Source organism: Melospiza melodia, chromosome 2 (genome assembly GCF_035770615.1).
Source record: "Melospiza melodia melodia isolate bMelMel2 chromosome 2, bMelMel2.pri, whole genome shotgun sequence".
NCBI lineage: Eukaryota > Metazoa > Chordata > Aves > Passeriformes > Passerellidae > Melospiza > Melospiza melodia.
Window position 1 is genome coordinate 7,284,079 of NC_086195.1, and position 21,678 is coordinate 7,305,756.

Below are 21,678 nucleotides of genomic sequence, written 5' to 3' on the forward strand. Positions count from 1 at the left end.
TGCTCTCCTTATTTTAAGATTTGATGCTCTGAAAGAATGGACCTTTTCTCACAGATTTTTAAGGCCAGAAGGTGTGTTAGTGGATAAAGAGAAATTTAGACAACAATATAGGTTGTCTACAGTCAACATTGTTTTCTGTTCAGACAGTTCAGTTCACATTGTCTCATCAATGTCTGTCACCATTCTTCTTTGCAAGCAATTTTGTAGATGAGAAGGATTATCTCATCCCTTTTCATGCACTTTGGTCATGTGGATTTGGACTTGTGAAAAACACTCTGTTCAGGTCATCATTTGTAGATGTGAACTAACAGTACAGAAATGCAGTCCTTGGACTGGATCATCATCCTGGGACCCAGTTTAACCCAGTGCTACTGGTTTTGCAGGAAGCACATTGTCACATGAGCTGGAAAGTTCTTTAATTGAACATTTGCTGTTCCTTTTCAGACCCATGGGTGTGTTTTGAGAGGAGAACAAACATACCCAGTACCTGCCAACTGTGTAGCATGAATCAAAAGTTTAAAATCTATGTTTTAAAGTTGAACAACAGAAAATACCAAAAGGAAAAGAATAAATTGATTCTTTACACCACATTATCTGTAAGAAATCATTTTTAAGGGAGTAAATCAGGAAGAGTGATGCTATTTGGCGTTCTAGTCATCTGATTACCACAGGCAGTTTCTTGAAAATATGAGCTGTACTGTAAATAATTTAATAATTCTCTGATCTAGAGGACCTTGTTGCAAGAAAAACAAGGATTAAAACCAATCCAAAATGGTTTTCAATGTTTTTTTTTTTCCTGAGGGCACAGCAACCCTGTAAATACTTCTCTGATAATGACATAAATCGTATTTCATGTATTGTAATGGTGAGGTGTAATTTGAAAATCCTAAACCTGTGTTCTAAGGTTAGACAGCACCATGGAGTTGTAATCCTGTTTCTAGAAATAAATAATTAAAAATACATTAATTAAAATTCTTTTAATTTCTCCTTTACCAGAGATATCTGGAGAGCACAAATCCTTTCCACCCTTATGAGCGTTTTGACACTTTGAAACAATTCCTGGAGTTTGATGGACAAGTTTTGGGGTTTTCTTGTGTGTGGAATGACCCAGAGTCGAAGCTCCCTGACCCACGGGAACTTGTTCTCCGTTATTATTTGTCTGATGACACCATTGATATAAGAGAAATTTTACCACCAAACTCAGGCCGGGATGTGGTTCCATTTTTCCTCAAAAGAGACAAGCTTCCAAAGGTGAGCAGTGAAAATTTCAAATTCTTCCACTAATTAAGAAAAATTGAATGCCTTGTTTTGAAAATCCTGTATTAAGATTGTAATGATATTTAGAAAGTGTTTTCAGAGTATTAATCATAATTGCATGATTTAGGTTTTGCACACATACTTGTGTAGTAAATTAATAAGTGATGGAAAAATGTCTTTTAAGCTTTTCATGCTTAAACTAAAAGGAGCACTTAGTGACAGACATGTCTTATGATTTTCTTTCTCCTATATTAATGTATTAAGGTAACTATATTAATAAAACTCTGCAATATTGGAAGACAAGAAAATTAATATTGATAAGCTTCTGTAAAACTGAGGTGAATTCAGATTTGATCTATGACTTATATTTGCAGCCTTTGGAAAAGTCAGTTTTAGTATTCTGTAACGTCTCTTCATAGCAAACCTGGTGTGATTTCTTAAAATTGAGTTTCTGGGTTTGGCACATTAAGCAAAGCCAATTAAAATCAATAGGATTCCATCAATAATCTTTCTTGGGAATTAATCATGGGGAAGGCTTCACTCAGAGAAATCTTCAAAGGGTTTGTATCCTCTGTAACCTGTTATGATTGTAAAATTACTGATCTGGATACACTTCTGGATCACTCCTGACAGATCCTGATGATAGAATAACATCAGCCAAGGGATGAAATAAAATACTGGGAGCCTTTTCCTCCTTTCCTTCTAACACTGATAATCTATTTGTGATACCATAGATGTACATGAGATTTTGTAATAAAAACCTACCAGCAAAATGTTACACTTTTCTCACCTTGTAAGTCCTGTATTCTGAGATGCTGATTTAGCAGTGGCTCTATGATATCAGACCCCTTCAACCACAGAGGTTCATGTTGCAATTTTAAGGACTGGCTTTTTCCTCTGGAAATTTTGAGAATGGCAGCAGAGGAATCAAAAGTTGAGGGGTCAGGAGAGGTGGTAAGACAAAGTAACTAATTTTGATTACTCTGCATCAGCAGTTTATTCATAATTTTAAAAAATGTGACATAAATATATATTAAGTTTGATATTATTGGGATAAATTACTTCTGTAATTTTAAAACTAACAACAGAAACAAAAACACATCTTTGCCAACAAAATCATGCTGACTTGAATCTCCTCTGTTTGTGTAGTGGATAGCACCAATCCTGGATGGTCCTTTGCATGTTTTTATAATTATTACCAATCAAAATAATATCCTTTAGAGCAGATGTTGAGAATGATGTGGTACTTTGGGTATGCTGACCTTGGCTTTCTGTTTGCTTCCAAGAGAAAGGAGACTTTACCCTTGGAGAGAGAGTAAGATTCTGAATGCTGCTTCTGGCATATATACATTCTGGCTTTTGGAATATACACTTTTGGCTTTTAGGTTTGGTAGTAGAATCTTAGAATTCACTAAAAAATCTCCCAGAAAATACTACAATAACAGCCAGTGTATAACAAACCTGCTGGTTCCAAGGTAGCAGAGTTCTCTTTCTTCACTGTCACCCATATTTCTGAAGAGCTGGTCTCTTTCCTTGCAGAATGCTCCCACTGCTCCATATCATCCAGGCACCATCACCAATTACACCCTGCTCAATGTGTTGGCAAAGCCAGGAAGAAACAAAGGCTATTACATCCGGGATGTTCTGCAGGTCAGGAATTATTGAGTGCCTCCAGATGTTGAATATCTTTATTGTAGCTTTTGTAATTTCTATGGTTGTTATCCTCTGCAACAAAGAGAGTTATTTATGAAATTGTGTTGCCACTGGAGAGTGGCTCAAATGAGAGCTACTGAGATTTACTGTATGTAAATTCCACATTTGTACAAGTGAAGGAGCTTAACATAGGGTGAAATACACTTACCAATGGACTTCAAAGGTTGTTAAATCATACACTCTAAATGACCTGGGCTTTAACAAAGGTTGTGTGATTCTGAGATTTATGAAACTGCTGTATAAATGTTCCTTTTTTTATTAGACAGGAGCAGTGCATCAGGAATTTTACAAAGACAGTGACTTGAAAATAGGGGCAGTAATTAATGTTTGGGGAAGGCAAATATTACTCTGTGATTGTGATGAATTCACTAAAGAACATTACAGGAAAAAGTATGGAATTGGTAAGTAGTGATCATTATCCTTTCCTTATGAGCATTTCTATACTTCCAAATTTAGCAGAGCTGTCTTCAAATTTTATTACTGACAAAACATGTTCATTAAAACCTTTAGCAATAACAATCTGTTGTAGGCTGTTAGCAGCAAAGCAGTAATTTTGCAGGTAATCCAGAAGGGCTTTCTTATACATTGTTCCCTTGAAAACTAGCATATAATGTATTTCTTCTGCTCCTAATGCCTCTATTTGAAAACTACAGTGACAAAACAGTCATATGGATAGACTGGCATTTCTTCTTCTCTCCTTCCCCCTCCCCTTCCAATAGCTGTTTGCAGTCAGAAAATAATGAAGAGCATGTAGTAAGTGGGTAAGTAGAATGAGCTCAATTATTCCCCCTTAAATTTCATTTTATATGGGTGTTAGAATCCTCACATAATAAGATTTTCTGACATGACAGTTTTAGTCTGTCACATCATTGGTTTTTACAATGCAGTTTTGTGTATTCTGGACCATTAGAGTGTGTATCTTGTGAAATTTCAGTACTAAATTCTGGAAACATTTAGCAACTATGTCCATTATGGAAAAGCATTTTGGAAATGAATAACAATAGGGGCTTTCATTTATCTGTCTTTGAGTGTCTCCAGTCAGACTTGCTAATGGTTCCATCATGGACATCTTCCTGCAAAAATGACTTAGTTATTTTCTGGCAGTTTATTCATTCAATAAACATAGCTGAGCATTCAGAGATGGTTGGAAGAATGCTGCTGTGGCCTTTCCCTGCCACTGTGAAATAAAACACCTGAACAGACTATTTCTGTTACCTTGTGGTCAGATAGATGCGTGTGTATCAGATCTTTGCTGCATTGTGGGAATTAAATGGTGTAGCATTGCCATTCTAATACTAGATTCATTATTTGGCAAAATATTTCTCATTAGGACTTTTTCAATAATACCCTGGCATGTCTGTACCAAAGTAATCCTGATCTTGCCAGTGTGTAAGGAAGCCACATTCAATAACCATGATATTACCTGTAATAATAGCAAATTTTACTCTAGAGATGCAAAATAGGGGGTTCTGCTCTGGGAATTTTTTCAGCCAAGACCACTGCTGCTTTTTGGCAGCAATATCCTCTGTCTGAGCAAATTATCCCAAACAGAGAGTGGGGATTTCTTACTCAGGGCAGGCAATAAATGAAATGCAGCTGACCATCCTGGATCAAACAACCAAGTGACACACAAATGCAAAGGCCCTTCCCCTCCCTAATGCTGGCTCAGTAATTACTGCTTATGTCTCTGGATGTTGAAAGTTAGGTGGTTTGCAAGTTAGGGGAATGCAGAAGTTGCTGATGTGCAGAATTCTAGAGAACTGTAGGTGGTCTAGTCTGTTCCTGTTCTGCAGTAAAGGAGATTTCTTTGCCTCCTGAGGTATCTTGTCCTAACCTCATAGTTTAAAATGCTGCTTAAAAACTACTCTGAAGCTGGTTTGTGTAAACTGAGAGAGTAAATTTTTTCTCTTATCTCTGTTGGACATGGGGAGCAAGTGCTCAGTACTCTCTTTTAATAACCTTGTACATATCTGTACAAGATTCCAATTCAAAACCTTACTCCCCTGCCCCCCTCCCAGGCCATTTGCTGCTAAGGGAAAACATTTTAGTCTTTCTTTATAGTCCATTCTTTTCTATCTGTGATAATTTTTCTCAGTGCTCTCTCCAGTTTCTCTGCCTTGTTGACACAAAACACACAATGATGTGCTCTAGCTGAGACCTTTGGGGAACAGGGAAGTGCTTTACACATACATTTAAGGATATATGATGGCAGAGACTCTGGCTGACATGGAAAACCATCCATCTTGATGCAACCTGTCTTGTTCACAGACAATTCTTTCTTAGAGCTAAGGGATTCACACCCTTGGCTGTAAAATTCTTTTCCTGCTTTCCCCACAAGGATTGAAAAAAATGTAGGTATGACTTTTTAACTGGAAGGGACCAGGAGTAGAATCAGGGTAGGTTTTGGCTTAAAAGCAGGTTTTTAGAGAGAACTAGAGAATGTTCACCTTTTAGTGATTTACACATTTTGTGTGTGTCTGTGGATGTACAAGGTACTCTCAGTGGGCTCAGTCCCACAAAGTGCTCAGAATTCCACTCCCATCCAATTAAAACTGGAACTGACTTAATTGCAGTTCCAGTCCAGGGAGACCATTTACTTGAGCAAGAGTAAGCAAGTGGATAAATTAGTTCTTACATCAAGGCACACTACTCAGCACCTCATGGCACCAATCCAGGTGTTTTGTTATTGTGTTTTTATATTACTCCCCTTCAATTTATACTCTTCTGCCAAAGCCATTAGAGAAGCTGACATTTATTTTTGAGTCTGCAGTTTCAGCACAAGCTGCTTGCCCACAGAATTTGCCTTTTAGGAGAATGAAGAGTAGTTTAGATTTCTCTTGAAGAAAGTGATGTATTTCTAATCTGGGGTTTCCCTACTTTAATATGTTTGTGAGAAGCAGAGTTTCTCCATTGATGAATGTAGCTAATGCTCTTCAGTAGGAAGCTGATGACGTTACTGTCACCTAGAAATACTATGAATGCAAGAAAAAGTGCATTAATGTGTGAATTATCTGTCCAGACTTGCTAGTGCAGCCTCAGAGGAGGAGAAAAAGACTCGGTAGCCACGTGGGTGTTGTGGTCACCCTGCTGAAATGGAAAACAGGCTGATGTACAGTGGGGAAAGCTGGTCCTTGTCCTTCTCACTTCATACAATATCTTAGCACAGAGTAGAAAGTATTCTTTCTTAAATAACACATTACTCAAGATGGAACAAAACCAGGAAAATCTGGTTTCCTACAGCTTTTTCCTCCCTGTCCCAGCACCTCCCAAGCCTTGCTGCTGAGGCTTTTCAGAGCACCCTGCGATCCCTCTCCTGTGCCGGCTCTCCACCCCTCCCACCCCCTCATTTCTCAGGCTCCGGCCCTGACCCGCTGCCGGGGCAGGGCTCCGTGCTGCTGGCCAGCAGCTGCTCCTGGAGATCGGGAGAGCAGCTGGCTCCCTGCTTTTCCCTGCTTTCCCTCCGCGGGGCACCGCAGCCTGCTGCCAATTTTCACTGGGCTCGGCAGAGGTCAGTGTCTCTGGTGTTCAACCTCTGCACTACACGTGGTGGAGACTGAGCAGCAGCTTCTAAATGTACTTGTGCATGTACAGATTCCTTTTTTTCCCCAGGTAACTGTAATAATCATTAAGAAGTAAGACTGTAAATGGAGGTTTTCTTTGAATCAGGTTGGACACTGTGATGTTTCAGCTGCATGGACAGTTCTGTGAGCACTAGGTTTTCTTTATTCCTGCATGTAAAAGGTGGACATGGTTGGTTTTTTTGGTAGACATGGGGGTTTTTGCCTTCTTATTTTACTTCTTACCTCAGTTGTGAATCAGACTATCACTAGAAAGTCCCAGCTGTTTGTCATACATCTCTGATGTATAGAGAACACTATGCTTACTGCCATCTCCCCAGGTTATCACCACCTCTTTCTCTTTCCTGTTTCTGGCTTTATTGCTCAGAGGTGCCTGTCCTCTTCCTCTGAAGTTGAATTTCTTTCCTGCTTCTGTACCCTGATATTCAGTGTAGTTATCATTCTAATCCAAAGTATGTAACACTTGGCTCTTCCTTGAAATATGGTCTTATCTAACACATGAGGGTTTTCCTGCAGTTCTTCAATGAGGGCAGAAGGTAATCTCACACTCTATACCAAAATCTCAGAATATATATTGAAATTGAAAGCTGACAAGTTCATTCAAGCTGGTTTAATGCTGCCTCTCTGGCAACAAATTCTTTGTGAGAAATTTAGTTTTTCTTACTAAGAAGGCTTTGCTGTCTTCAAATTGTTTATATGCTAAAGATGTGGCTGGAGCTGTTTTGTTTCTTGCTGTTCCCAGTGCTTGTTCCAATCTCACTCAGGTTTTGAAGTTGTGAGAAATCTACAAGTATGTGGCCCATGTTTGATAAACAAGGTGAAATAACCCTCAAGTCACTGCAGTAACAAGGGATGAAAATATGCATGGCAAAAGTACCTGTGCTATTCTTTCTGGAAGTAAAATTTGTAATCCCAGACTTTCACTTTACTCTTTACCCACTGTAAATTTACACTGAAAATGTTACAGCCTGGAAGAAGTGAGAATTGATTCCTTTTCCAGACTGGACAGAGGTAATTTTCTTAAACACCAGAGATCACCCTGAGAAGAGTGCATTTTATATCTAAGTGCCACCTGTCTGTCTGATTCTGCTCTAATGCTGTGTGGCAGAGCAAAGATGAAATGAGTTTTGAGCTAGTGTAGTTGGCTCTTCACAAGTTCCAGAAATTAGTTTTTGACTAGTTTTGTAACCTGTATTTCTCCATGGCAATTTCTTTCTGAATTTCCTCAGTCACGGGAGGGAATATGAATATGTAGTCCTTTAAAATCCTGGAAAATATAGGTGACACAAGGCTGGATGTTTGTATTTTTCTCTTTAGTGAACCTAGACAGGTGAGGGTTGTCTCTTGGGAAACAAGTGACAGGACAATATGAAAAAGCCTCAGAGGAGGTTTATATTGGATATTAGGAACCATTTCTTGACTGAAAGGGTTGTCAAGCTAGTGCAGACTGTCCAGAAAAGTAGTGGAGTGGAGTCACCATCTCTGGAAATGTTCAAAAGATGTGTAGATGTGGCACTTAGGGACATGGTTTAGTGGTAGACCTGACAGTGCTGGGTGATCTCAGAGGTCTTTTCTAAAATTAGTAATTCTATGATTCTGTGAATGACACAAGTTCATTGAGATGAGAACCAAAGGGCTATAAGGGCTGAACTTCCCTTTGGATTTCACTTACTCCAAGCTTCACTTGAGAGGCATTCAACACGTCCTCCAGGGACAAAATATTATTCCTCTTAATTTTCAATTTCCTTCTAGTTTATAAATCTAATTTTCACCCACATGTGCTCAAGTTTACAAAAGGGGAAATGCTTCAGCAACTCTTAATGAATGCCTTATGCATGGGTGTGAATATGCAGACTGTGACCAGCATGTAAACACAGGAGCTCTTGTCCTCTGCAGCCAGGATCCCGTGCAGGTGCCCTGGTGCCCCGAGGAGAGTACCTGGTACGTGCTTCTGGCAGGACCTGTGACACCTGAGCAAAGAGGCGAGGCTTGTGGCAGCCAAAATCCGCCGTTCCATAATCCCTAATTAAAAACGAGCGCTCGGGCTAATGAGCAGCGTCAGCCCCGCGCCGCCTCCGCCGCGCCGCCACCGGGTGGCGCTGTGGGAGCGCGGAGCCGCCGCTCCCGGCGCGGGAATCGGGAATGCAGCGGGAGAGACAGCGGGAATCCAGCGGGAATCTAGCCGGGAATTCAGTGGGAATCCAGCCGGGAATTAGGTGGGAATTCAGTGGGGATCTAGCCGGGAATCCAGCGGGAGCCCAGCCGGGAATTTAGTGGGAATCCAGCCGGGAATTCAGTGGGAATCTAGGCGGGAATCCAGCGGGGAAGCCAGCGGGAATTCAGTGGGAATCCAGCGGGAATCCAGCCGGGAATTAAGTAGGAATTCAGTGGGAATCTAGCCGGGAATTCAGTGGGAATCCAGCTGGGAATTTAGTTGGAATCCAGCGGGAATCTCGCCGGGAATTAATTGTGTATCCAGCGGAGAATCCAGCAGGAATCTCGCCGGCGGATCCTGTGTGTTACCTGCGGTGCTCAGCACCTGCAGGCATTGGGGTTTACCCTCCTGCTCCGTCTATGCCGATCTACAGGCTCCCTGTTTATGCTATCAGGAATTGCCTGTGTCAAGCACACGCTGTGCAGCTGTGAAAATGTGGTGTTTTGGTCACTAGCAGTGCTTAGACAATAGGAGATCTCATACAGTTTAATGGGAATCTCATGAGGTTTAATGAGAACAAGTTCAAGGTGCTGCACTTGGGCTGGGGCAATCCCCAGTATCAATCCAGGCTGTGGGATGGGCAGATCCAGAGTATCCAGGCAGAGAAGGACTTGGGGTGCTGGTGGATGAGGGGCTGGACGTGCCCTGGCCCTGTGCCCTCTCAGCCCAGAGATCAGGGCTGTGCTGGGCTGTATCCAAAGCACTGTGGGCAGCAGGGGAGGGGAGGATGCTGCCTCTCTGCTCCACCCTCTGCATCCAGCCCTGGGCTCCCAGCACATGGACCTGTTGCGGAGTCTAGAGGAGGCACCGAGCTGATCAGAGGGAAGGAGCACCTCTCCTATAAGCAATGGCTTGGAGAACTGGGCAGTTCAGAAGGCTTTGAGGTGACCTAAATGTGGCCTTTCAGTACCTGAAGAGAACAGACAAGAAAAATGGAGAGTATACAAGGGCCTGGAGTGACAGGACAAGAGGGAATGGCTTCACACTGAAAGAGGGTGGGCCGAGATTAGATATTAAATGGAAGTTCTGTGCTGTGAGGGTGAGGCACTGGAACAGACTGTCCTGAGAAATCTCAGGTGCCCCATCCAGAGCAGGTCCAGAGAAGGGCAACAGAGCTGGGGAAGGGTCTGGAGCACAAGTCCTGTGAGGAGTGACTGAGGGAGCTGGGGGTGTGACCTTTTCACTCCCTACAACTCCCTGAAAGAAGGATGGAGCCAGGTGGGGTTTGGGCTCTTCTCCTCTCAGCAGGAGAGAACATAGTCTAAAGCTGCTCCAGGGGAGGTTTAGGTTGGACATTAGGGAGATATTCTTCACAGAAAGGGGGATTACACATGGGAATAGGCTGCCCAGGGAGGCAGTGGAGTCACCACCAGGATTTTAAGGAAAGATAGAACATGGCAATCAGTGCCATGGTCTGATTGGCAAGGTGGCGTTTGGTCATAGGTTGGACTTGATGATCTCAGATGATCTGATTGATTCTGTGATTTCCTGGAGTTGTTCAAGGCCAGGCTGGATGGAGCTCTGAGCAACCTGGTCTGGTGGAAGGTGTCCCTGCCCATGAAAGGGGGGTTGGAATGAGATTATTTTTAAGGTCCCTTCCAGCCCAAACCAGTCTATGATCCTATGAGTCTGTGATTTTGGTGCATGTTTGTACACACATACTCTTTCATGGTGAAAATTACTTTGAAGATCTCTGAATGGTCTTTCTTTGGGCTTGGCCTTTTTGCTTCTGAGTCCCAGAAAGGGCACATGAAGTTTTTATGGAGAAGAATGTTGGTGTGGTTTTGCAAAACTCTTTTTGACTGATTCAGGTGAAAATATCAGCTTTTTGAGTCAGACCATATTCTTCTGAGAGGTAAAGGCTAAAGGAGAACTCATTGTTTTCAGGCTAAAGAAAACTCTGACATCTGAATGCTTGCTTTATTTTTCAACTCACACTGCTGTTAGGCAAGTCAGATTTTATGAGTGTTGTTCTTTGATCTCCTGATATAGCCATGTCTAAAACATTTTAATCACAAACCAGTTCAGTGTTCAAAGTACCAGCAGTTTTGTCACCCTCCTCTATTTGCACTGAAACCCATGCTACAAGTTTAGGTCATCCATCTCTCTTCAGTTCTGGGTAGAAAAGCTAAGTTTTAAAGGAAAAAAACCCTTTATTTCATGGGGTCCATGAAATACACTGTTCTCTTATCTCTTATATTCCTCTGAGGCAGATCCTGTGCTGAGCAGACTTCCCAAGGTCCTGTCCAGCCTGAGTTATTCTGCGTTCCTGTGGCTCTTGTCTTCTTTTGCCTCAGATCTGCCCATTTGCTTTCTCCCATATGCAAGTTCCTCATTTTCCTCTCCCCTTTCCATTTTCCATGAACCTCATTTAAGCAGCAGACTGAGCTCCTCTCTGAAGTTTTGTGTGAGCACACTGGAAGCTGTCCTGCAGCAGAAGGGCAGTGCAGGGGTGCAGCAAGGGGCCAAATGGGACAAGAATTTCACCAAGAGAGGAGTAATGACAATCAGGGAATGAGCACTTTTGGGAGGTGCCTCTGTGGGAACTGAGTGCAGGTCCCTGGCCAGATGTGCCTCTGCTGTCCTGTGTCAGGACCACTGATCTCTGCAGGACAAGACTTGAGTCTGGGGAAAATGAGGAAAAACAAAGCTTCCCAAAACTCTGGATAATAGTGAGTTGTGGGCTAAAGTTATTGGTTTTAGTGTACCAAAGATTTTTAATATATATTTGCTTTAAGTAATGAATAAAATTTTATTTATTTATGTATTTATTTTCCTCTAGCCAAAAGCATAGGGCAGGAAACTCATAGGACAGTTATTTACTTAATCATGTTGTCTCAAAGGATGAAACTGAAAAATTAATTTAGAATTTTTAATTTACTATTTTATCCCATTTTGAAACTGTATTTGTCTTTCCTTTTACCCGTGTATCTTAATGATATTTTTCAAACATTTTGAGATTATAGATGAAATCCTGAAACCCTTGAAGAAATAATTTTGCTGTTGGCTCTATGGAGTCTTTTTCTACCCTGTAACAGTAGGAGGGGTCCTGGTTTGACTTTGATCTGTGGGCTGTTACAGAAGTAGGCTAATAACTGTTCATATTGGAAGTTTAAATGCTTGGTAAAATGCCTTCATCACAGCAGTAACAAATTAGTCTTGCTCTCTTTGCTGCAGTGGATTTCACCCCAATTGAGTATAAGACTCCACCACCTCCAAAACCAGAAAAAATTATTCCTCCTTATAATGGATTTGGTACTGAAGAAGATTCTTTGAACTCCTGTAAGAGTGTGGTCATCCAGACTCCCCATAAGGATTACAGGCAATTCCTGGTGAAAGACAGGTATTTTGTGTGAAAAACTACTTTAGTTTTTTAAATTATGTATTTTTGTGAAGGAGATAAATGTTATGTGGGGATGTAATTTTTTTTCAGCAAAGTATGCAGCTCATCAGACTTTAAGGGACAGGTGCATGAGGCCTGGAAAATGGTACTCCAATTTTCTGTGAACTCTGTAAAATTTCTCTTTAGAGAAGGCAAAGATTATGACCCTTCCATCCTCTACCTCCTTCCCTCTGCTGTGTTCAGTGGGAGTTTGACAGAAATCTTAGTCCAGGCATTAGTCAGGAATTTTGGATGATCCAGCAGACCAACACAGATTTGTTTTTGTTTGACTTTCTGATACTTACTTATTTTTTTTTATCTGCTGAATTTCATGCAGTTTACTGTAGCACTACTAAAGCTTTAACACTTTACTTTCCATTATGAAATGATTTATTAGGCAGCAGTTGTGGAAGCCAAAGCACAAAAGCAAAGTCTCCTGTTACAGATTCACCTGGAGAATCTTTGTAAAAGAGGAAAGCAGTTAAAAAAGGCTTGGGAATGTATTGATAGAGTGTATACAAACACTGCAAGTTATTTAAAACACTAGCTATATATTAATAAATATCTAGCTAGTAAGGTCATCTGGTGGACCTGAATTTGTGGGAGATAATCCTTGTATGAATTGCTGTTCAGAATTTGCTTTGAAAATATACATAGCTAAATGTGTTCTTCCTTTAAAAATTTTCTGGAAAGTAACTTTGGGCTTGATTTGCAACTCAACTTGAATGAAAATTAATTCCAGACCTGTGGCAGAGAAGTAATTTTCCCGTGAAAGTTATTCCTTTCTGTCTGACCAACTCTATCTGGTTCTGTTAATTTAAGCTGAAAATGGGTTTTGACAAAGTAGTGAATCTTATGCCATTTTCCTTCTTGGTGCAGTAATAACACAATTAATGTATGTTACAAAACTTAGGAGAAGGCATCTCTTAGGGGTGAAAACTTTCCTCACACTCTGTTTTTGATTCCTTACCTGCTCCTTTGCTCGTTTAGGTATGGCATGGACAGCTTCATTCTGCGCTACGCGGCCAAACTCATCACGGACATCGCCGTGGACAAGGACCGTAAATTCATCATTTCCTACTTCCTGAGTGATGACACCATTTCTGTTTTTGAATATGCAGAGAGAAACTCAGGTAAGAGGTGGCAATGTCTCTAACCAGCCCCAGTTCCCCTGCTCATTTGGTTGGACTTTGCAGTAAGCATCGTGGCCAGACTCAGCAGGAGCAGGAGCAGGGATATGGATTTTTAAATGCAGTGGGAATTACATCAGCAGGCCTGCTGTATTATTATTATCTACTAGCTGGATGTCATAGTAATTCATGATCTTTTTCACTCAGGATTACATTGTTCATTGCATGACAGTACTTCACAATATCCTTTGGGAACTGCAAGTGTAATGCCTTAGAACTTTTATTACATTTTAATTTGAAAATCTGACCTTTAAACATTTGCTTTTGTTGTGGATAACATACAGGAATAGTATTGTAACTGATGATAAATAGAGACAGGAAATACAAGATATCAAGAATGAAAAACTAAATCCTTTGTTTTGCAAAACTGTGTTATGAAACCTATATAGCATCCACTGTATAGAAGCAGCTCATGAAAGCCAAACAGCTGGGACACTTTCTAACACATTTTACCATTAATCATAGAGTGCTGAGCATTTAAAGAGGGAAGATTGCCCTGTGCTAGAGTCTGGATGTGTGTTTGTGTACAAAACTGAATTGTATTCCAAGAGCCAAACTGACAGTACTGAAGTGACAAAAAAATGCTTTGTTACTTCTTGGTTCCTTGACCACATTTATCCTATTGCTGGAGCATGCTCACCAAATGTTGTTGTGTTTAAATTCTTTTGGCCTCTATTGTCTGTTTTAGGCTGCCTCCAGCTGAGGATATGAAGGGTTTTGTTATTTTCAAGCATCTTTTTATTTCCCTGAACTGTCTTGTGGCTGGATGGAAGGAGACAGCAGTGGGAAGGATGTCAGGAAGTCATTCTGTAGTTCAGAGAGATGGGGGAGCTTTGGCTGAGCATGACCCTGGTGGAGAGATGAGTGTATTTCTGTGAAGCCCACTAAACATCTTCAGCAACAGTTTCAGAGCAGTTAACCTCCAGAAGTGCCTTTTCAATCCAGAGAACCTCTGATGGCATCTCTGCTTGTATCCAGCTATATTATGAGTGCATAAATAGGGACCTCAACCCCAGCTAAAATATGAGCAATTCTCTGAGATTTGTTTTGATAAGGTGTAGAGTACCTGCTTGGGACTTGGATGAGTATTCCCAGTTAATCCTACTCCACTACAGCATCAAGATTTAGCACTTTTATGGCAGCAGTGTCTTCTTATCAATACTTTACTCACTTCTGGGATCCAGTGGCCTAAAACTTATGCAACTTCTTTTGTTGCAGCTAAACACACACACACACTTATGTACAAATATTTAATATGTAATGCTGCTGTGAGGCTCAAGAGCAGCTCAGTTCTCCACCACTGAATGACATGTCTGATTGGCATTTTTTATGTCCAGAGACATAAAGGGTGCTAAAGGTACAGCTGCACTGTTAAATTGAAGAAGTCCAGGGAACAGTTTGAATCTTGCACCCCAACCATGTGTACTGCCTGTTCAGTCACTTCTAGATCTCCTTTGCACCATTTCAACCAGACAAGGCCCCAGAGAGCCTTGAACACACAGTAATGATAGCTGTGACTCCAGATTTATACTGCAGCACCCAGAGAAGAGTCAAACCACACACTGCAGATCAGCTGTGGTCAGCTGGTCAAGCCATCAGCAGCATGAGTGCCAGGCCAGAGATTGCTGCCTGCCTTCCTTTTATTTTGGAATGAGAATATGTGCTGGGATTTCATCTGGGAGTACATTGAAAATTGCTGGTCAAATAAATGGGCAAATTTGCCCACTAATAGTAACAAATGCTTCAAGGCTCATATGAAAGGCATGTGTCTGTAAGTGGACTTGTAACTTCCCTGGATTGTTAAAATGGATGGAGTAGCTGACTTTTAGAGGTGGTAGAAAGGTGAAATGAAAGGATATGGCTGAGAACTGGCCACTGGAGAATTTAGTGAGAACAGCATTGAAGAAGCGATGAATGTGGTGGAGGAGGTAGAGCAGCAGTTGGAGACAGGCCTGGGTCTGCACAAGTTTGTTTGTTCCCACCTTCCTTTTCTTTCTATTTCTTTTCTGTCACTATCCCTCCCTCATTTTAGCCATGTCTGAAGGAATAGTGAATAAGTTTCTTCAGTGTTAAGAATGGGAAGGTTTTTTAGAGGTCAGGTAATAGTGGCTAAGAAAAAGGAGTAAGACATCCAAAATTACAACCTGGCCATCCCTTTTGTGCACAGGTTCAGAGGGCTGAAATTTTACCTTTTTATTTACATTAACTGGTACAAGTTGGCAAGTAATGCTTCAAATCCCAATACTTCAAATCCCAGTCCTAAAGGGGAAGTAGTAAGTTGCTCTCAGTTTTCTCATTTCAGCAACCTGAAGGTTTCAGAGAACTACTTCACTGTAATATTAGTAACACTGAAACTCTATGAAATTCACAGGGCTGGACATCTTGAAGCACTTCTTGAGATGGGGATCAAAGCCTGAGAACTTTGGCTCCCCATGAAGAAGATCACAACCCCTTTTTTACTCAGTGTAAGACCCAGCCAACAGCTGTACAAACACCTGCAAACTCTGATCTGATCTTAATGGAATAGGGTCTTTGGTGGTGGTGTTTATTTTGTGCTTTGAGCCTGGCTTTTGTAGATTTCTATCAAAACTCCTTATCAGGTTTCAGTGTAAAATCTCTAACTTAATGAGATATTTTCAGTCATTTTTCTTTATACCACTTGTAATGTATTAACCTGTAACATTTAAAAAACCATTATGGGACAGAAGTGGGTTTCCAATATAAGTGCACAATTGCAGGGAAATAGAGAGGCAAGAGTGAATTTCCAATCTTACAGAGACCTATTAAATATTAAAAACAGTTGCCAGGATTATATAACCTAAAAATTTCTTATTTGTTTTTATAGCTGGGTGAAAAGGAATGTGTTAACATTAGAGTCACATTAGTGATTTGAATTGTTTTTTGATTCAAGCAAGATCTGATAATTACCATAGTGGAGAGTTTTTTTGTCTTTTATGGTGCTAATAAAGCAATTAAGACAGACATCTGCTCCAAACTATGGTTTAATAAGTAGTTTGGGTTTCACACTCATTTATAATTTTGACTATAAAAGCCATTTGATTACACTGCTCATCAGCCTTTTACTGGACTTGCATCAGTACCTGGTATTAAGGCACTATTAAATGTTACTAAAGGAAGATTTTTGGCTTTTGGAAGCTGAAATATCAACAGGAAGCAAACCCCAGAGTTGTTGTAGGACACATATCCCAGTGAAACTAAACATGTGACATAAGGTTTTCCAGAAAGCTTAGTACATGTAATGTAGTTCCTGTGGTACACCAGAAGTTAATAGAGGAAAGAGAAATGTTCCTTTCAGCATCTTACCCACCCTTGAGCACCTTGTGCAGTTTCTAGTGACACAAATAAAATCATTATACTGTGAAAAGGAACTATGTGACATCCCCACCTCACAAAGCAAAGAGCAGATCACAGGTAGATTGCATTGGCAGAACAATGTGTGGAAGACAGTATCATGTCATTCCTACATCTTTAAAAAATTTCAAAAGCCCTTTAAAGGAAGTTAGAATTAAGATACATTAGAATTCACAATCTTTGTAGGACAGGGCTCTCTTAAGTTGTGATTTTTATTTTCCTTTTTCTGCTTTTAACAGTTTAATTGCCTGCATCTTAGTGTTTGGATCTTAGCTTTCTCAAGGGCCAGTTCCAAGGCTGGCGACAGGGTTATGGGAACAGTTTGAAGAGGCACATTTCTGTCCTGTTTGAAAGAAAAGCAAAGCAGGGAAGGTGTTTGGCAGGCATTCAAATGAGACATGTCACAGAATGTGCTCAATGTCACTGTTGCTGTGGACACTGGCAGAGACAGTCCTTTTAGCAGTGAGAGGGAGGGGAAGAGAGTGTTCTGACACAGGAAACTGGAGCACAAAATGTGGTATTTAAATACAAATAATCTAATTTGGGGTGTCTTTTTGCTGATGGCTTGCAGGTTTTCTGTGTGTGTGTGGTTTTTTTCCCAAGTAAAGCCATAATTAATTATTTTTAATTCTACTCCCATAGGGATAGCTGGTGGGAAGTTCCTGGAAAGAAGTCGCATTAAGAAGCCTGGGCAGGAACTCTTTAAGAGTGAGCCATCTGAATACTACCAGGCTCAGGATCTGTTTGTTGGAGCCAGACTTTGTTTCCATGGTCACAACTTTCTTTTGGTGGATGCTGATGAATACACGTTCAACTACATGGAGAAGAATGCAAATGAGGTGAAGCAGGCTCTTGTTAATTTCTGTTATCTCTCAGGACTGTGGTTTATCCATATAGTTTTCAGAATTATTTATCCTGTTTCCTCACCCAAGGCTCACAGCCCAGTGCCCTCTGTCTAGCAATGGATTTAGGGGATGGCAGCTGGGAGTGCATGCAAGTTTGGCCACTCTTTACTGTCCATTCCCTTTTCCTTCCTTTTCCTTTTCCTTTTCCTTTTCCTTTTCCTTTTCCTTTTCCTTTTCCTTTTCCTTTTCCTTTTCCTTTTCCTTTTCCTTTTCCTTTTCCTTTTCCTTTTCCTTTTCCTTTTCCTTTTCCTTTTCCTTTTCCTTTTCCTCCCTTTCCCTTTCCCTTTCCCTTTCCCTTTCCCTTTCCCTTTCCCTTTCCCTTTCCCTTTCCCTTTCCCTTTCCCTTTCCCTTTCCCTTTCCCTTTCCCTTTCCCTTTCCCTTTCCTTAGAACCCACTCAGTCTGCATTAGGGTTTGTGACAAGGGATATCCCTGCCTATTCCTTCTTGAGGCTCTTCATGAACCTCTTGTCCCTGAGCTGATCTAACTCTTGCTGAACCTACAGATACTGTCAGCTTCCACAACTTTCTGTGGCAGTAGGTTGAAAAGCTCACTGCCTGCTATGAAAAACAAATATCTGAAAAAAGAAGTATCTTTTATCTGTTTATAACCAGTCTCCCACTAGTTTCAAGGCCAGTTATACTGTTCTGAGGTTTGGGGAAGATCCCATTCACCTTATGCACCACCTTTATAATTTTGTAAATCTAAGACATTCTTCCCCCTCAGCCTAATCCTGTGCAGGTAAGAGTCTCACCCTTTTTAGTCTGTCCTGCAAAGTAACTGTGAGATGTGGAGACTGGAACAGTGTTCAGTACTCAAGATGTGGACACATCCAGTTTAGTCTTACTGATGAGGCTATTTTATGTCCTAATTTGATTTTTTGCGTTCATACACATTTTCTGCCAAAACCTTGTATTATTAGAAATTCATATCCCATTCAGGAATTCAAGCTTACAGTGTCTTTTCTTGTTGCCTTCAGAGGGGAGAGCAATAAATTGGGAGCTGGGGTGTCTCTGCTGCTTTACACTTTAGTGGAATGGTGATTTTTTTTGTAAATTAATGTGGATTAGCACCATCTGCCTTCCCTGGAACAATGAGGAAGATCTGCAAAATGCTTGTGGATGTAAAATGCTAAGACTGCTAAAAGCTTAAACTGTAACATACAAAGCTGAAACCTCAAAAATGCAATCCAGTGTGTTTCCTTCCTGCTGAATGGTTTCTCCTCCTGGTAGAATCAAAACCAAACCTTTTCTCCAAAATTCAGAGCTCATCTTTAGATGGTAAATGTTCTTTGGAATGTTGTTTGCATTGATTGTCCTTGATCAAATGGATGAGACTTTAGTTCTCCAGATTGAATGAATGTATAATATCAAAATAAAATCTGCAAAATGTGAAGAGGCAACACTGAAAATATGTCCTGAAAGTGAATTTTGAAAGGTTCTTTGCACAATTAAGGTTTTCATGCAGCTGGTAGGAAAAAAAAAAAATGATTCTCCCAGAGGTAGGTGCTTCACTCACATCCTTTGACTAGAGCTCCACAAGTTTGCCTCAGTTCATCAGGGGATCACATACTCAAATCACATCAACTTCAGCAATTACTAGAGAAGATCAGAGTTGGAAGATGGTTTAGAAAAAGGGGGTAACAATATAAATATGGCTATTTTTTAGTTGTTTCTAAAATTAGAAAAGAAATAATTTTCCTTCTGAATAGACAAGAGATTTCCTTCCAGCAGAACACATCAGTATGTTTTCTAAAACTGGTAAAAGAAATCTGTATGTAATTTTTTTCATGGAAATTTTAATGGAAATTTTGACCACAGTTCTATAGGCATATGGTGATTTAGATGAAATTTTGATTGGTAATCATGGTGCAGGCGAATATTGAAAATTTGTTTGAAACCATCTAAGATAGTTGGAAAGCTTTAGTTTTCTTTTTCAAAACTATACTTATTGTATTGTTTGTGTGTTAAAGGAAGAGAAAAATCACAGAGTCTTGTCATTTTGATTGCCACCTTTACTGAAAGTAACTTCAAGGACTTAGCTTAAAACTTTTCAGCACTTCTGGTTTACTTTTCAATTTGAGGGAAAAAAATATTTATTTAGAAAGTGTAGATTTGCTTGGAAAATAGAACAGGTGTTTTGTGCACAGTCCTACTGGTATTATTCAGGTTTGGGGAGGACTCTTTCAAACAGGGTATCACTGGAAGGGAATTCAGCATCTCTGAACTGTATCAATTGTTCTAACTTTGCTGTGTGCTGCAGCACAAACATAGAAAGGGATTTTACTTCCATTGAATTCAGCATAATCACCTCTGAGTTAAGCAAGGCAGCCAAACCAAACTAGACTATGACTAGAAACATGTCAGGAGTTACATGAGAAGGGGGAAAGCTGGTGAAATTATTGCCATGCTGCTTGGACACTCAATGCCTGTAAAGGTGTTTGGAATATGTAGTTTAGGAAAAAAATGTAAAAATAGCTGTTTTGATAATGTAGAGAAAACAGGCTCTCAAATATTCAGAACACTTTGTCCATCCTGAAACACTCTGCTCTCTGAACCCTTCTGCTCAGTCTTTTCTCCCTGTTCCTTGCCTGAGCAGCAGAAGGCTCTGTGCTCATGCCCCAAACAGAAACATCTTGGAGAGGGGCCTGGAAAAGCTGCTGCCTCTAAAACTCTTTGATTGCTGGTCCAGCTGCTCCAAGCCACTGCCTTGCAGGGCACTGCCTGCCAGGGCTGCACCTGGGCTTTTGGCAGAGGCAGAAATTGTCTTCTCCAATTCTGAGAAAAACCTGCAAGAGCCGATGTATTAATTAAACCTGGATCAATTTGTACTGCTCTGGCAGTGCCATAGGGACTTTAAATACCCTTTTCTAGAGCATTTTGAACTGTTACAAAGTGTAGACACACTTCAGCACATTTGGGGCTGAGGCCTGATTTTTATGTCCTGGTCCTCAATACTAGTCATACCAAATTTCAAATAATTGCTGTTGGAAGAAATGGGAGAAAAGTGTTTTCAGGCAGTTCATTGTGCTTTTTAAGCTAGATAGAGCATGACAGATATAAAGACATAGCAGATAATCATACTTGAAGTCCCCCCAAATTTAATGACTAAATACTTCTATGTTTTATATTAAAAATGGGTGTAGCAAATAAATCTTTGGTAGAGGACTAACACAACAATCTGAATATAGATTGAAAGTCTTAGTGCTTGAGTTCTGTTTAATCTGAGTTCAAATTTATTTCAATGGTCTATTTAGGAAGAAATATACATGTAAGCATTTTTATAAAATTGGTAAAATTGGTTCCTAAAGAAATTCCAATGTGCTATTTCTGAATATGTAAGACAATGTAGTCCAAAAATGAATGAGAATATTTGTTGGACCTTTCTGGAGCCAGTGGTGAAAAATTAGCTTTAACATGGTGAAATTTATGACTTGAGAATTCAGTGAGGTGCACCAACATAAAATGAGGACCAAGTTATTAGGACTGTACTTTAAATGTTTCTACTTCTGCTTTAAAAATGCAATGTTTCAAACAAAAGTGGTTTCTTTTATGCTGCTGCACCAAACTTTCTGAGAATGCATGATCTGATGATTTTTGTTTAATTGTTTATATTCTTGATAGTCTTACTGAAATTCCCATGGGACCATTTCTCCAGCCTGGACAGGTCCCTCTGGATGGCATCCTGTGCTTCAGGTCTTTATTAATCCATGTCTTACTTTGCTCTTTTAAGTTCCCCATGGCTGATATTTGTGCTGTCTTCAACAAACTGAAGAGCATGACTGAATCTCGTGGCAAAGAAATCAGAAAGGCATTTGCTGTTACTGACCCTGAGCATACCAATGTGATTGGGTATGACACTTTCAGGTAAGACAGTGGGTTTGGGGTTTTAATATTGAATAAAGGCACATTCCCCCAAAATGTATAAAGCATGACTGGGTTTTGATGCTTTCTGCCCAGTAGCTGAGAAATGGCATAGATTTGTTTTGCATTTACTTGGAGGTTATGCGTGAAAAAGAAAGTAAATCCATGTTCCAGGAAAAAAAAAAGTGATAGTTTCAAGTAAGC

The 21,678-nt window shown here is 40.4% G+C and overlaps 1 protein-coding gene across 1 annotated transcript in view; it reads left to right on the top strand.

The window, feature by feature from the left end:
• The window catches only part of EFHC2 (EF-hand domain containing 2), a 57,752-nt gene that overhangs the window by 22,243 nt on the left and 13,831 nt on the right, over positions 1–21,678 (top strand). The window contains exons 5-11 of the mRNA XM_063150378.1: positions 997–1,251; positions 2,797–2,907; positions 3,233–3,371; positions 11,941–12,106; positions 13,136–13,278; positions 17,350–17,546; positions 21,344–21,477. Of these exons, the coding sequence (XP_063006448.1) occupies positions 997–1,251; positions 2,797–2,907; positions 3,233–3,371; positions 11,941–12,106; positions 13,136–13,278; positions 17,350–17,546; positions 21,344–21,477 (1,145 nt within the window). The remainder of the gene's footprint in view (positions 1–996; positions 1,252–2,796; positions 2,908–3,232; positions 3,372–11,940; positions 12,107–13,135; positions 13,279–17,349; positions 17,547–21,343; positions 21,478–21,678) is intronic.